Below are 15,990 nucleotides of genomic sequence, written 5' to 3' on the forward strand. Positions count from 1 at the left end.
GTGGTAAAAATGGGCCAGGAGAGTCAAAATTTTAAAAGAAAAAGCAGGGGGAGATGTACATGTGGTAAGCAACTGCAGGAGCATATCTGTAAACACCATAGTAATCCCAGGAAACCTTTTTTCCAACTTTCCTGTCTATAAACCTCAGCTCAGTACAATGTATAGTGGCCGTGCTTTTTATATCAGCTCAGTCCCAGGCACTTGAATGGTACTGAGCAGCAGAAGGCAGTGTGACTAAGGAAGAGACTGCAACGCTCACCCGAGTTCCATAGCTGCTTCTAATAGCCGACTGGGGGAGGTGTTGGGATTTGGACCCCGCATTGATAAGATATTGATAACCTTACCAGTGGATAGCTCATCGATATTTAAAAGGGGTTGTCTCACTTCAGCAAATGGCATTTATCATGTAGAGGAAGTTAATACAAGGCACTTACTAATGTATTTTGATTGTCCATATGGCTTATGACCGCCCTGCAATCCATCAGCGGTGGTCATGCTTGTACATTATAGCAAAAAGTGCTGGCCTTTCTGGTGGCCGGGACTGTGGAAACTTACATAGGCCTGCGCTTTTTCCTATAGTGGGCAAGCACGACTAGTGCTGATGGATTGCAGGATAGTCGTAACCATGGAAACGAGAAGTGTATATTGTAATGGGAAAAAATTGTCTAACCAGCAATGAAAGCAATATGAACAATCACAATACATTAGTAAGTGGTTCCTAGTAACTTTCTCTACATAAAAAAAGCCATTTGCTGAAGTGAGACAACCCCTTTAAGACCCCCTGATTCCGAGGATTTTTAATATATCCAGTTGTAGGAGGAAGAGAGCTGATTCCTTATTACAGTGCGTTGATGTACATTATCATATTCTGTGTCCTGTCTATAGGCTGCTGATGCACCATATCAGAGACTGCTTGCCGGAGCTGAAGACCAGGATCAATGTGTTAGCAGCTCAGTATCAGTCTCTGCTGAATAGTTATGGCGAGCCGGTGGATGACAAGAGCGCCACACTGCTCCAGCTCATTACAAAGTTTGCAGCTGAATATTGTAACACAATCGAAGGAACCGCAAAATACATTGAAACCTCAGAGCTGTAAGTGAACCTGGATCGTAAAGGGTTATTCTGAGACTTTTCCACTGATGATCTATCCTCTGGATATCTGATCGTTGGGGGTCTAATACCCGGAACCCCTGCCGATCAGCTGTTGGAGAAGGCACTGGAGCCTTCTTGCAGTATAGCCTAGGCCATGTGACGACATGTTCATTGATCACATGACCTAAGAGCAGCTCAGCCCCATAGCATTGAATGGGGCTGAGCTGCGATACCAAGCACAGCCGCTATCAAATAGACAGCGATGTGCTTGGTGATCTGGGAGAAGGCTGCGGCGTTATTCACAAGCAACTGACCAGTGGGGATCCCAGTTGTCAGATACTGATTAGTGATTACCTATCCCTTCCAATGGATCAGTAGAAAAGTCTCGGAAAACCCTTTTAAATATGATGTCTCTTCCTGGAAAGTGACCCTGTTACTGAAGCAGCTGGTGGTTATTACCCAGCTTTCCTAGAGCCTGATTATGCAGTAAGATGAGAGGGGAATGCCTCGATGGAAAAGACTGCTGTGTAGGAGTCTGGGAATGCTGGGTTGACTACCTGTAATATCGGCCATACTAATTGGCACCCAGCTTTCCCTTCTGGAATGTCTCTGCTACAATCTTTCTCTGTCCAGGTGCGGGGGTGCTCGAATTTGCTACATTTTTCATGAAACGTTTGGGAGGACGTTGGAGTCTGTAGATCCATTGGGCGGCCTGACTACGATCGACATCCTGACCGCTATCAGAAATGCAACTGTGAGTTTTACTAAGGTGTTCCTAGATTTTGGGGGGGTTAAGTAACACAACTCGGTATATAAATATATAACGTATCCTCTCCTGACAAGTCTTCTGTTACGTCTCCAGGGTCCCCGGCCAGCCTTATTTGTTCCAGAAGTCTCCTTTGAGCTGCTTGTAAAGCGGCAGGTGAAACGATTGGAGGAGCCGAGTTTGCGCTGTGTGGAGCTTGTCCACGAGGAGATGCAGAGGATTATCCAGCACTGCAGTAATTACAGCACCCAGGTCGGCACCGTACACACCTTACTAATAATACACCGCCGTGGCTGGCGCTAATTACACAGCATGTGAATCTGCCCTTACTGCAGGGCTAACACGCCTGTAATCTGACCTCTGTTAGACTAGGGCCTGGCTTTTGACACCATGGCGTTAAATTGATTGCAGGTAAAATCTGCACCAGTGTGAACATGACAGGCTCTCAGTCTCTGAATATAAACCATGAATTTTACCGTTTGCTGACAGCAAGCGGAGGAATTGAAAATGGTGAGAAATTGAACTACAAAAACCGTCTAAAAGATAATGTATTGGTTGCCATGTTGTTGTGTCCCCCCCCCATATTATGCCGCATGACAGCATCTGTGAGAGATCCTCCCCCTTCCGACCAGGAACTTCCCATATCTTTAAAAGGGTCCTCTGTACTCCACTGCTCAGTTTCTTCCTGTTTCCTGTCTGTAGGACAGGGGGATGGTTATTTCCCAGGTCTATTAGGGGGCTGCAGGACCTCCTAGGGTTATTACCTTAGGCCTAGTGGAGGTACCTGACGGCTAAGTCTCCACTAGGAGCTGCTGTAAAGCCCGGTCGTTCCCCTTCATTATGCCATAGGGGGATCCCTGGTGGCCACCTCGTACCCTTCGGTCTTCGGCCTTCCTTGTCCTCAAACCCAACGGGACTTACGGACGATAATAAATCTAAAATAAATTTTTAATGGAATCAATATCCTCAACAGTTCTTCACAAATTCCCCCTACTGCGTGATGACCTCTCTAGACATAAGATGCCTACTACCATGTACCCATACATCCTTTATCTCTAAAATGTCTCAGGGTGGCAGAACGGATGGGGGAATCTCATCTACAATTCAGAGCGTTCCCTTTTGGATTATCGCAAGCGCCAAGAGTGTTCACGAAACTAATGGCAGAGGTGATGGCACAAGTAAGGAGATCGGACAATTTCCTAATTCCTTATCTAGACGACCTCCTTATGGTAGAGAAACGCAATGCAACAGCACTCTGCAAACCAGATAAAGTACAATAGTGCCATAGTCGCAAAAAATAATCAAGTGCTAATGCTACGCTTATTTATAAAGTGAGATGCTTGGCAAATGCATTTTGTACAAAACCATTTGAGCCCGTCTGCCAAACGTCAAGGCGATCTCTGTAAGACTGGAACCTAACACTAAATACTGCCTGTTATGCGCCATAATGGCCGCCATAAAGTTCAGGAAGTGTTGGTTCCACATGCATGCTGGGTCCACTCTGCCTTTTACCATTTTTGGTGCCATAATGGCCTCAATTACTTCCACGGGATGCAGGTTCCAACATGCATGCCGTGACCACTCCATACCTCTCCTGGCTCCAGATGGCTTCCAATTAATGTAGTGAGAGCAGGCCGGAGCTTTATACGGACACTAATTAAAATCAGCCTATGGGGCAGATGGGCTAATCGGGAGTGCACGTCTCGCCGGAGTGCCACACCTCCAGCGCTGTAAATCTGCAAAGAAAAGGGGGTCAGTCAGCACATCCCAATGCGCAGGTACATGCTGCCATAGCTTGAAACATAGAGAAAAAAGACAATGCAACAGCACTCTGCAAACCAGATAAAGTACAATAATGCCATAGTCACAAAAAATAAAAGCATTTGCCAAGCATCTCACTTAAATAAGCGTAGCATTAGCACTTGAATATTTTTTGTGACTATGGCATTATTGTACTTTATCTGGTTTGCCCACTCAATTTTGGGGTTTTCCCAAGGTCAGTGGTCAAAATCTGAGTCTACAATCCCAAAACTCCAGGGAACTGATGGCAGTACTATGTGCCTCGAGGGAGGGTCTTCCCTTTCTGATAGACACGTCAGAATGCTATCCGACAGCGCGACGGTGGTGGCTATTGAATATAGCATCCTTAATTTTCCAGCTAATGGAGAGGAAGGTTCTATCTCTCTCAGCAGTACACCTGAAAGGCTTTGAGAACTGCCAAGCGGACTTTCTGAGCAGATACCAGCTCAGTCAAGGAAACTGGTGTCTAAACCAAGAAGTCTTTCATCAGATAGAAGCTCTGGGAGGGTCCCCAACAATGGACCTTTTTGCATCCAGAGAAAACAGGAAATGCCGGGGGGAAAAAAATCTTTGTCCCTTGGTTGCCAGACACCATTTTTCAGTTCTTTCCTTTTCTTGCTGAGTTCATTGGGGGACACATCTCTTACCCTGTAAGTACATTGCTGGCTCTCCTTGATGGGTCCCTCCAGTTCTTGATTCTGACCCATCTTCGTCTTTCTTACTTTTTTTTGTTTTCTGTTGGCTGCTCCTACTGTTTTTGTGCAGACTGATTATCTCAGTGCCTGCAGGAGGGGTATAGCCGAGAGGAGGAGCCAACACTTTTTGCTTAGTGTCGCCTCCTAGTGGCAGCAGCTATACCCATGGTCTTGTGTCCCCCCAATGAACTCGGCGAGAAAAGGATTTAACAGGTAAGCACAAAAAATCCTATTTTGGAGTTTGAGGCAGATTTTCCAGCTGGAACTGGATGAGAAGAGGAATGGGAAATAAAAATTGGAAGGACTATTGTTCTCCTTCCTGCTAAATCCACTTCTGGCTTTGGCTGAAAAACCTGCAGGAAAATCTGCCTCCAAAAACTTGCTGTGAACCTACCCTTTGAATGCAGCACACAATTCGCTAATGGTTTGTGCTAAAATAGCCTTGGATTACTGTGGGAACCCTATGGTGATCCAAGTGTGGTCCCCCCCCAGGGCCTGAGGAAAAGCATTGTAGTGAGATGGCAGTTGCCTTATTTTTCAGCCTGTATTTTTGCCTGGATGTTCATGTCGGAAACTTGAGTAAAGACATCATGAAGTTTTACTCTAGTAAGTGCTGGATTCTATATTCTGTTGTGGAGAGATCAATACTGGACTGGTTGGTGAGCACCGCCAGATTTGTGAGTCTCCGCTTGCCCTTGCTAACCGTACCTCATGCATATGGCACATTAAGCCCAGCTGTTGTAGGTGATATGGACTCAAAAATTCAGTCGAACTACAGTTTCGTCTGCAATATTTGAATATTAATGTATTGTGGCCGTATAGGCCAGTTAGCGGAAATACGAACACTCATCCCTGATAATCTGCTCGTAACGAGCAGCTGATAAACGAGCAAACGCTTATTTATTCATCAGGATGAAAGATGCCTGATTACCACCAGCGTATCTTCCTAATCAGGGATGTGCTACCGATAATCAATAGAACAGAATGAGGGGGAACAAATGTGGAAGCAACCGTTCCTCCTACATTCAGTATGCATCGGCCTGTCTAATCAGACCGGTGCAAACGATCGCTGATGTATGTGTTATCGTCCATCGGCGCTCGCACTGCTTGAAGATTAGGCAGTGTATTACCACCCTTAGGGCCAGTTCACACTGAGGTGTTTTTTTTTGGTTTTTTTTGGCGCTGATTTTGGAGCATTTTGGCATCCTTTTTTTTTTTTTTTTTTCTTTTTTTTCTTTTTCTATCTTGGGGCAGAATCAAAGCTGAATCTCCCATTTCCATGCGTTTAATTCACTGAAATAACAGGATGTCACAAGATTCCGAGTGATTGCGATCTAGCAGGTTGCAAGTTTTTACCATTCAGGCAAAAAGTTTTTTAAATTTTCCTTCCCATTTGGACTCAGAATTCTATAAGCGAGACCAAATTGGTACTGACATTTTGTATTTGCTACAGAGACATAAACAGTTAATGTTGGATTAAGGCTGAATGCACACAGCTGTGTTCCGCGGCCATGAACGGTCCGTGGTATCCTGGCCTGGATTCCTGCTTCATGCCGCCGCTGCACTACAATAATACACTCGTATGATCTATATGAGTGTATTACTGTAGTACAGCGGTAGCATGAAGCGCATGGCTTCATAGCAACCAATGACGCCGTGCACTCCTGCTGTCAGCAGGAATCCAGGCCGGGATACCACGGACCGCTCACAGCCGTGTGCATTTGTCCTAAAGGAGCAAAAACATAGAAAATGTGCAAAGATCAAATTATAACTATAGCTTATAATTAAGAAATATATAAAGACATCTATGTGTGTCCAAGGAGCTCAGCCATGCCCCCTCCTTTTAAGGCGAGTTTCACTCAAATGTGGTCGATCCAGGAAACGCTGTCTGTGTGATGGCCACGTTTCCCAGACTGAACATTGCTCCTCTGACCGGAAATCACAGCATCCTATTGACTTGTGATGCTGTCAGCTCCTACCTGACCAGTGGTGTGTTGTACTGTGCTCACGGCATTATGTGAGTACAGTACAGTAGACCTGTGTTCAGGCAGTGACAGCACCGTAAGTCATGATGATACTTTAAGTTCAGTCAGAGGAGCAGTGTTTGGTCCGTAAAATACGACCATCACACGGTGCGTGTTTCCCGGACTAAATACACTTATATGAAATTATCCCAACTGTCCTGTGTCTGGCTGTAGGACAGCTGGCTGCAGCAGGATCCTCCTCGTCTGCTTTGTCTGCAGTAGGGCACATAGACTAAGCCCTGCACCTCAGCAATTCCCCAGCTAAAGAGCAGCAAGAAATTAACCCCTGTGTTCTCTGCAGGATTTTTACAAGGCTGGAAATTCTACAGACTAACACATTGTCGGGACAAGATTATCACGTCCTTCAGAGGTTCTTTTTAAAGTAATATATAAAAAAAATATATATATTACTGTTACATTTTATGCTTTTCTTACAGGAGCTCTTGAGGTTTCCTAAATTACATGATGCCATTGTCGAAGTAGTCACATGTCTTCTGCGGAAGCGACTGCCAGTGACTAATGAGATGGTAAGAAGTCCTTTTCATGACCTTAACCTGGCCACAGCAAGAATACATTGAGATCTGCTCTCTACCCAGTGGGAATAATTGAAGTTATATATAATTGATGTACCGTATTTTTCGCCCTATAAGACGCACCTAGGTTTTTGAGGCAGAAAATAAGAAAAAATATATATTTTGAACAAAAATGTGTGCTTTTGGTGGGTTTTGAACTAATGGTAGTCTGTGGATGACACTGTTATGGAGGGGGGTCTGTGGATGACACTGTTATGGAGGGGGGGGGGTCTGTGGATGACACTGTTATGGAGGGGGGGGGGTCTGTGGATGACACTGTTATGGAGGGGGGGGTCTGTGGATGACACTGTTATGGAGGGGGGGGTCTGTGGATGACACTGTTATGGAGGGGGGGGTCTGTGGATGACACTGTTATGGAGGGGGGGGGTCTGTGGATGACACTGTTATGGAGGGGGGGTCTGTGGATGACACTGTTATGGAGGGGAGTCTGTGGATGACTCTGTTATGGAGGGGGGGGGGGGGTCTGTGGATGACTCTGTTATGGAGGGGGGGGGTCTGTGGATGACTCTGTTATGGGGGGGGGGGGGTCTGTGGATGACTCTGTTTATGGAGGGGGGGGGTCTGTGGATGACTCTGTTATGGAGGGGGGGGGGGGGGGGGGGGGTCTGTGGATGACACAGATAAGTGTCCCCCAAAACACAGGGCCCGCTCACAGCAGTCTTCATATCTAAACTGTAATCATCCTTAACCTCTTGGCAATGTTAAAGTAGCCCTATACCGTGTACTAGTACTTACTATCAAACTCTCATAGCATGCAGGGCAGCCGGCAGCGTAGAGTCAGTAACTCGCGTCATGCGCCTGCTTCATTAATAAATTGGGAGGAGCAGGCGCGTGGCGTTACGCTGCTGGCTGCCGTGCATGCTACGGGAGTTTAATAGTAAGTACTAGTACACGGGATAGTGCTATTTTTTAACTAACGTTACCAAGAGGTTAAGGATGATTACAGTTTACATATGAAGACTGCTGTGAGCGGCGGTGCCCGTGTAAGAGTACAGTGACTGCACCGGGCCCCGCCGCAATTCCAACAGCAGTTGCTAGCCTCCAGCCCTTCCTCCCTCCCTGCTGATACATCGCCGTTCTGTGCAGCATCGCATCCGGCGATGTATCAGTGTTGGCATAGTAAAAATGGCAGCGTTTGCCCCATAAGACGCACTGCCATTTTCTTAAACGCCTGTAATCTGAACCTCAGCGAAGTAATAATTAAAATGTGACTGTAAACTCTTCTGTTTTAGTAAATCCTTGTAATGCTCGTGAAATAACAATACTGGAACATCTGAGTCATGTTGTTCCTCTTTTATTCCTCCTGGACATCTTTGAATAATTTGACAACTAGTTGTCACCTGGCCCCTACACAATCTGACTGGAACACATGGCATAATGGAGAGTTGTGAGAGAAGATGCACCAGGATTGTTACTTCAAGGCGAAGTACAAGTACTTTTTCCGAAATGGGGCTGCTAACCAGTCCTCTTTTAAGGGTTTCTATAACTTTTTATTACTGATGATCATCAGCATCTATCCGACACCCGGGACTCCCGACGATCAGCTGTTTGAGAAGGTGGTGGTGCTAAACCGCACCCAGGCCATGTACATAGTCATGATGTCCCTGGCCTGCACCACTGCCTTTTCAAACAGCTGATTGGCAGGATCCCAGGTGACGGACCCCCGCTTATCAGATGCTCATAATCTACCCAGAGGATAGATAATCAGTGATAAAAAGGTACAGAACCCCTTTAAGAGGGTTGTCCTAATCCAATCCATAGAAGGGAGTCCATTGCTCCAGACATATTTGACTCTGAAGAGCTCAGCATATAAGATAAGTAATCTACTCATTTGAATGGGTGCTGTGTAATACCTCCTTTTGCCTGCAGAGGCCGCTGCAGTTGCTCTCATTGATCTCCCAAGCTTAATAATAGCATTGATGACACACTCTGTACCCTTTCACATTTGTAGCTGTGTGTGTAGTTCTGTCTGTATATAACGGTCATCAGCCATCTTATAAATTCCCCTCTAGGTTCACAATTTAGTGGCGATTGAACTGGCTTACATCAACACCAAGCACCCTGACTTTGCAGATGCCTGCGGAGTGATGAACAACAACATAGAGGTAAGGGTGGCATCACACCCGCCCTTCCCCTGAAGTGGCCATCTAAACAGTAATGCCCTTTTATTTTTGTGTATGCAGGAACAGAGGCGGAATAGAATAGCCAGAGATTTGCCCCCTCCTGCAGCGCCCAGAGATAAGGTGATTGTGTAAATGACGTCGGTGAAACAGAAGGAATTCTGTAGATCCCAGTAGCATGATATAAGAGGTGGTCTCTGGACTGACGGTGATGGCCTATCACTAGTAATCAGTATGTGATCAGTGGGGGTCCGACTGCTGCTTCCCCTGCCCATTGCTAGCTTGAAGTGGCAAGAGTTCCTTTGTCTTCTGCTTGATCCATAAGCTTCCTCTACATGGCCATTTACTAAAAAACAATATATTATTTTAGGGTTCTACTACTGTTAGTACTTCACAGGTGTAGCCGACTTGAAGGTGTTATGGAGGGCTCCATTGTTTGTAGGTGTCCTCTATCATTCTTGGGTGGCTTGCCGCCCAGTAGCCTTTCAACCCCTTCCTATTAATTTCCACAATTACAGATAGTGTTAGGCCTCTTTCACACGGGCGTTGCAGGAAAAGGTGCAGGTGCGTTGCGGGAACATGCACGATTTTTCAGCGCGAGTGCAAAACATTGTAATGCGTTTTGCACGCGCGTGAGAAAAGTCGGCATGTTTGGTACCCAAACCCGAACTTCTTTGCAGAAGTTCGGGATTGGGATCGGTGTTCTGTATATTGTATTATTTCCCCTTATAACATGGTTATAAGGGAAAATTAATATCATTCTGAATACAGAATGCATGGGACGATAGCGCTGGAGGGGTTAAAAATAAATAATTTAACTCTCCTTAATCCACTTGATCGCGCAGCCCGGCTTATCTTCTGTCGTCTTCTTTGCTGTGTGCAGGAAAAGGACTTGTGGTGACGTCACTCCGGTCATCACATGGTCCATCACATGATCTTTTACCATGGTGATGGATCATATGATGACCGGAGTGACGTCACCACAGGTCCTTTTCCTGCACACAGCAAAGAAGACGACAGAAGAGAAGCCGGGCTGCGCGATCAAGTGGATTAAGGCGAGTAACATTTTTTATTTTTAAACCCTCCAGCGCTATTTTACTATGCATTCTGTATTCAGAATGCTATTTTCCCTTATAACCATGTTATAAGGGAAAATAATAATCAGGTCTCCATCCCGATCGTCTCCTAGCAACCGTGCGTGAAAATCGCACCGCATCCGCACTTGCTTGCGGATACTTGCGATTTTCACGCAACCCCATTCATTTCTATGGGGCCTGCGTTACGTGAAAAATGCACAAAGAGGAGCATGCTGCGATTTTCAGGCAACGCACAAGTGATGCGTGAAAATCACCGCTCGTGTGCACAGCCCCATAGAAATGAATGGGTCAGGATTCAGTGCAGGTGTAATGCATTCACGCATCGCATCCGCGCGGAAATCTCGCCCGTGTGAAAGGGGCCTTAGGGTTGCTTTATTTATTTATTTATTTATTTGTATATATATTTGATTTATATAGTATGCTTTTTTTTTTTCCATCTAATTTAGTTTTTTTCATGCATCAGCTAAAACGACTTAAAGATGCTTTGCCGCTCATGATCCGTTGCCGTGCATGGATTTTGCTATTGATAACAATTCAAAAGGTTTTGTCTGCATATAAAGGTCATCAACAAAAGGAGGGGAGGGGGTAAAAACTCTTCTAGCTGCAGTGCTATGTGAATTACCAGATTTCTACATTTGAAATCTTACACACTCATTGACAAAAAAATAACGCACCCAGATAGAAGCAAAACGTGGCATGCAGATATGTAGATGATTACAAGCATGGTCTGATCAGACGCTTGGTCGTGCCACAAGAGACCTAGCTGTGACATGACGGCACACACAGTGTACAGGCCCTGACAGACCACTAGTAAAGAGGATAATTTGATCCACAGTTTCATTGTCCACCATCCAGACACAGGTGGCCCTTTCACTACACCCCCCTGTCTGTGCCCGAACCATTTAGAGGAAGCCAGCCACCATTTGACAGCCAGCCACAGTCACCATTGTTGGGAGGTGTGCCTTAAACGAGAAATCTGGACTACTGCAGGCTGAAACTGTATAATCTTTAGTGATCCAGCTTCTGTTTGTGATCCCACGATGGAGGCCTTGTGGTGAGAGCTTCAATCCTGCTGGTGTGCTGAACTGGGAAGCCATCACATATGACAGTCAGTTACCACAAGGGACACTGTCAGCTCAGGGATATGTACAGGACATCCTGAGACCACAGGTGTTGCCTCTCATGGCAGGGCTTCCAACTGGCAGTTTTCAGCAGCATAATGCTATGGGTCCATTCACACGTCCGTAGTGTGTTGCGGATCCGCAATACACCCGGCCGGCGCCCCCCATAGAACTGCCTATTCTTGTCCGCAATTGTGGACAAGAATAGGACATGTTCTATTTTTTATTTTTTTTTGGAGCCGCAGCCCGGAAGTTTGGGGTCACACATAGTGTGTTCTCCGCATCTCTTCCGGCCACATAGAGAATGAATGGGTATTGCGGACCCATTTGCGGACGTGTGAATGAACCCTAACCCACACTCGGGCATTTATGGGACCAGCTGGGGCACCAGCTTCAGCAGCTGACAAGCGTGCAGGGTCTACAGTCCCAACTACAACATCTGTGGCCAAACGGCTGCGGAAGACCATACGGCACCTGTATGCCTCCATGCCCAACCTTATCTCCTCTTGTATCCAGGCTAGAGATGGCACAACAGGTTACTAGTGCCTCCTTTCAACTGCACAGTTTTCTCCAATAAACTTCTCCTTTCGCGCTAATGTTGTAATCACTCGCACGTAGAAAGTTTCATTCAATTCTAACAACTCCTTGGCGTGTTGTTTTTTTGTCGGCTAGAGTACTTTCTTAACATAGTCTCGTACTGCAGTGATGTCCAAACTGGGCATCTGCCTTATGTCAGGGCACACCTGGGGCATCCTGAGGGTTGTGGTTATGGAGCAGTTGGAGATCACTACAGTATAGTCTGTTCTCTTAGGAGCCAGAGAGACTCTCACGCTTGAGGACCTGGTTTGGCCATGTATTACGTGGTCTGACATTCCAGCAGTTCTGTCGTCCTCTTGGATCCAGCAGACGTCTCTGCATGCTTCTCCAAACAGGACATGCTGCTCGTGTTACTGTGCGAGAGTCTGTGCTTTTGGCTAATTCTGCATCTGGTTCTCTTTCTTCCTTCAGTCTACTAAAACTCAAGGGCCCCTGGCCCCTGCCTCTCTGGAGCCTTCCCCTGCTACTTCAGCTGATACTGATGGCAAGGTCTGTGCCAGCTAACGCAATGTTGCATGTTCTTTTACATTGGCATGAAAGGACACGTGTTGTATGTTCACCCAGCAGCATGAGGATTGTGGCTGTGGCTCCATTTTGCATGCTGTGCATCATTCATGCATGACACAGGAGTCCTAATAAGAACTCTGCAGAACATGCAGCAACACGGCTTAGGCCATGTTCTCACAACTGTACGGTTGCATTTTAGGGTCAATATTAGGGCGGCAACAACCCTAACCCCTTCACTATTGGACGTAGAACCCTGTGGTGATCAGTTTGGTTCAGTAAAACCATAGGGAGTGGTTGACATTTTAATCCCTCACGTAAACAATGAAGGTTTCTATAGAGTTCTCATGATTAGTTTTGAGCGAACTTGTGTCTTCTAGTTTGGTGTACAAGGTTCGGGTTATCTAAGGAGTCCATAGCGGAATTCTTACATAACCCAAACCTTGTACGCCGAACTTGAAAACCCAAGTTCGCTCATCCCTGGTCTAGAATTCCAGAATTTGATTAGATTTCGATACCAATAAAAGTATTGCAATACTCTACACCACGCAAAAAATAAAATAAATACCCACGCATTTACCCCATGCTGGCAACATGGGGGGGGGGGGGTATATGTGTATATATATTTATTTATATTATTTTATTTTTTTGGGAAAGTATTAATTGCTCATTATGTGAAGACGTGCTTGATGGGGTTAATTACTAATAATGTGAGGAAAGTCTAAATTGATAAAACCATTTGCCTCTCGTTGATGGCAACTACTTCCTCACATAATGGCCAACATGAGGTTAATGTGTTTGGTACATGACGCCGTTGCTTACTGGCCACGTGGCACGTGGTTTTATCAGTTTGCACCTCACAATAACCCCATGTTGCCATTATGTGAGGAGGCATATGATGGGATTATTTGCTATTTACATGAGACACGTGGTTTTACCAGTGTGGACCTCCATGTGCCTCACATTGATACTAATTAACCCCATCATGTACCTCGTATTAACCCCATGTTGTCCATCATGTGAGGCGGTACATGATGGGGTTACTATTAATGTGAGCACGTAGTGTTACTAATTTTGAAGCGCCATGTGCCTCATATTAATAGTAAACGACACCAACATGTACCTCACACATTAACCCCATGTTGCCCATTAGATTATATACATGATGGTACTAAAGTAATAAGACCCTGTGCCTCAAAGGAATACAGCAGTGTCTCCATGAAGAACATACCTTGCACCTTCTCCACTTGAAAACTTCAGGAAACTTGTTCTGCCGCAAGATCCTCCTGGTTGTTGTAGGATAAAGGACCAGCGATGATGTCATCACTGTGTGACCAAGTGAATGCTTCTGGTCAGAAGGCAATGTCAGGTCCTTTATTCTGTGATCATCCACTAGGAGTGTGGACCATGGTGAATGTATCTCTCCCCTGTCCTCCTATTTTTCCCTTTCCCTGACATCACCCACCCCTATCGGGCCACTCAGTTTTTTTCATTTTTGGCAGTGGCCAGCGGCGTCGGTGTGGTCGCTGATGAGAACATGGTGTGCACTGCGCTTTGCATGCGCCATGTTCTCTGATAGGGACTGATACTAATCTGCACAATAGTGCAACTTATCAAAAAAATACCGAAATTATCAAAGTACTGAAAAAGTATGGAGACTCTGATACCTCGTGCAGCCCTAGGTTCTTATTGATTGACAGCAACCAGAGATCTTGAAAGCTGAGAAATTGCTGAGGTAAATTGGAAAATTGTAGAATTTTATTTGCTGAAACCAGAGTACTCCTTTAATTTGCCACATTCAGTGCTCTCCTGGTTCGGCGTGTGCGAGCTCCTCTCCCTGCTTGGTGGGTTGATGGAAGTAACAGCCTGTCCGAACGCCACATAATGTCCTGCGTTACTGGCATCCTGCTGTTTGTGCGCACAATTTGCTGCAGGGTTCCATTTAATCAGTTTTTCATATACCTTAATACTCGACTTTTGCCTGACTATATTGTGTCTGCTGTCATTACAGGCTGTACCAGCCGTGGGCACTGGTGACAATATCCCTGATGCTGGGACTGGTAATTGGAGGGGGATGTTAAAATACTCAAAAGGAGATGACCTGTCGGGTGAAGACAAGAACAGATCAGCCCATGCCCTTCCTGCCAGCCCTCAGAGGGGTCATGCTGTAAATCTGCTGGATGTGGTACGTCCACTGAACTTCGCAAAATTCTAATAATCCAGCATGCTATGGAATGAAGCGAGATTTGTAGATTTTTTCCTATTTGGTTGCTTTTTTTATGACCTTTGCCTAAAAACCCACTGTCTGACCTCTCCGGCCGCTCATATGGTTTTGACAGCAGTTCTTCAACATTTTGACCCTAGACCATGGATGTCAAACTCATGGCCCTCCAGATGTTGCAAAACTACAACTCCCATCATTCCCTGATAGCTGTAGTATGCCCAGGCATGATGGGAGTTGTAGTTTTGCGACAGCTGGAGGGCCACGAGTTTGACATCCCTGCCCTAGACTATTCCAGATGAGGTTTGGGCATAGATCAAGTCCTGCGAAATTTCCAGGAAACATTAAACTGGAGAACTTCTGCTTCCATATGGCGGTACTAGATGAGAATGTCCCCACAGCACGTGACACTGCCACGATTCTCCTCTACCTCTGTCTTGTCTTCTCTGATTTTATTCTCTCTCATTCCAGCCTGTGCCTGTTGCCAGAAAACTTTCCGCCCGAGAGCAGCGCGACTGCGAAGTGATCGAGCGATTAATTAAATCTTACTTCCTAATAGTACGGAAGAATATTCAGGACAGGTGAGTAGCTGGGGGCAGCGCGGTGCCCATCACTTCACACCGGGCTTTAATGACTGTTGTTCTGTGTCCTCACAGTGTGCCAAAGGCTGTAATGCACTTTCTAGTGAACCACGTGAAGGACGCCTTACAGAGCGAGCTCGTGGGTCAGCTTTATAAATCCATGCTGCTGGATGATCTGCTCACAGAGTCTGAGGACATGGCCCAGCGCAGGAATGAGGCTGCCGATATGTTAAAGGTATTCAATATGCGGCAGTTATAGTATATTGTGATGCAGTGTCTGTGGCCCACCCTGAATTTGCTTAGGCTACTTTCACTCTTGGTTATTAATTCCGGTTTGGAGATCCGTCAGAGGATCTCAATACCAGAATGAAATGGATTTGTTTTGATTTGGCACATCAGGATGCATCCATTCCGTTAGGATGCGGTTGTGTGAAATCAAAACGGGAGAAAAAACGGATCTGTCACTAAATAGATTGAAAGTCAATGGTCGACAGATCCTTTTTTTAGACTCCTAAAAAAAAAACAGACCCGTCACCATTGACTTGCATTGTTTTCCGTGACAGAGCCATTTTTTTAAAGTTTTTATGACCATACACAAAACCGCAGCTTGCAGCGGTTTTGTGTTCGGGTCACAAAACAGAATGCTGCTGGAACGGAAGACATCCTGATGATCTCTTTCCATTCTTTCCAGAATGCATGAGGACTAAACGGAAATGTGTTTTTCTCGTTAATGTCATTGGGGGACACAGCACCATGGGTATATGCCCAGCTACCACTAG

At 45.7% G+C, this 15,990-nt stretch overlaps 1 protein-coding gene across 2 annotated transcripts in view; it reads left to right on the forward strand.

Annotated features, from left to right (window-relative positions):
• DNM1L (dynamin 1 like) overlaps window positions 1-15,990 on the forward strand; it is an 84,302-nt gene that overhangs the window by 55,440 nt on the left and 12,872 nt on the right. For both annotated transcript variants that reach the window (XM_044281156.1, XM_044281157.1), the window contains 9 exons: window positions 886-1,092; window positions 1,726-1,846; window positions 1,955-2,110; window positions 6,815-6,904; window positions 8,983-9,075; window positions 9,154-9,213; window positions 14,421-14,594; window positions 15,102-15,211; window positions 15,287-15,446. In XM_044281156.1, the coding sequence (XP_044137091.1) occupies window positions 886-1,092; window positions 1,726-1,846; window positions 1,955-2,110; window positions 6,815-6,904; window positions 8,983-9,075; window positions 9,154-9,213; window positions 14,421-14,594; window positions 15,102-15,211; window positions 15,287-15,446 (1,171 nt within the window). The remainder of the gene's footprint in view (window positions 1-885; window positions 1,093-1,725; window positions 1,847-1,954; window positions 2,111-6,814; window positions 6,905-8,982; window positions 9,076-9,153; window positions 9,214-14,420; window positions 14,595-15,101; window positions 15,212-15,286; window positions 15,447-15,990) is intronic.

Source organism: Bufo gargarizans, chromosome 2 (assembly GCF_014858855.1).
Source record: "Bufo gargarizans isolate SCDJY-AF-19 chromosome 2, ASM1485885v1, whole genome shotgun sequence".
Lineage (NCBI taxonomy): Eukaryota > Metazoa > Chordata > Amphibia > Anura > Bufonidae > Bufo > Bufo gargarizans.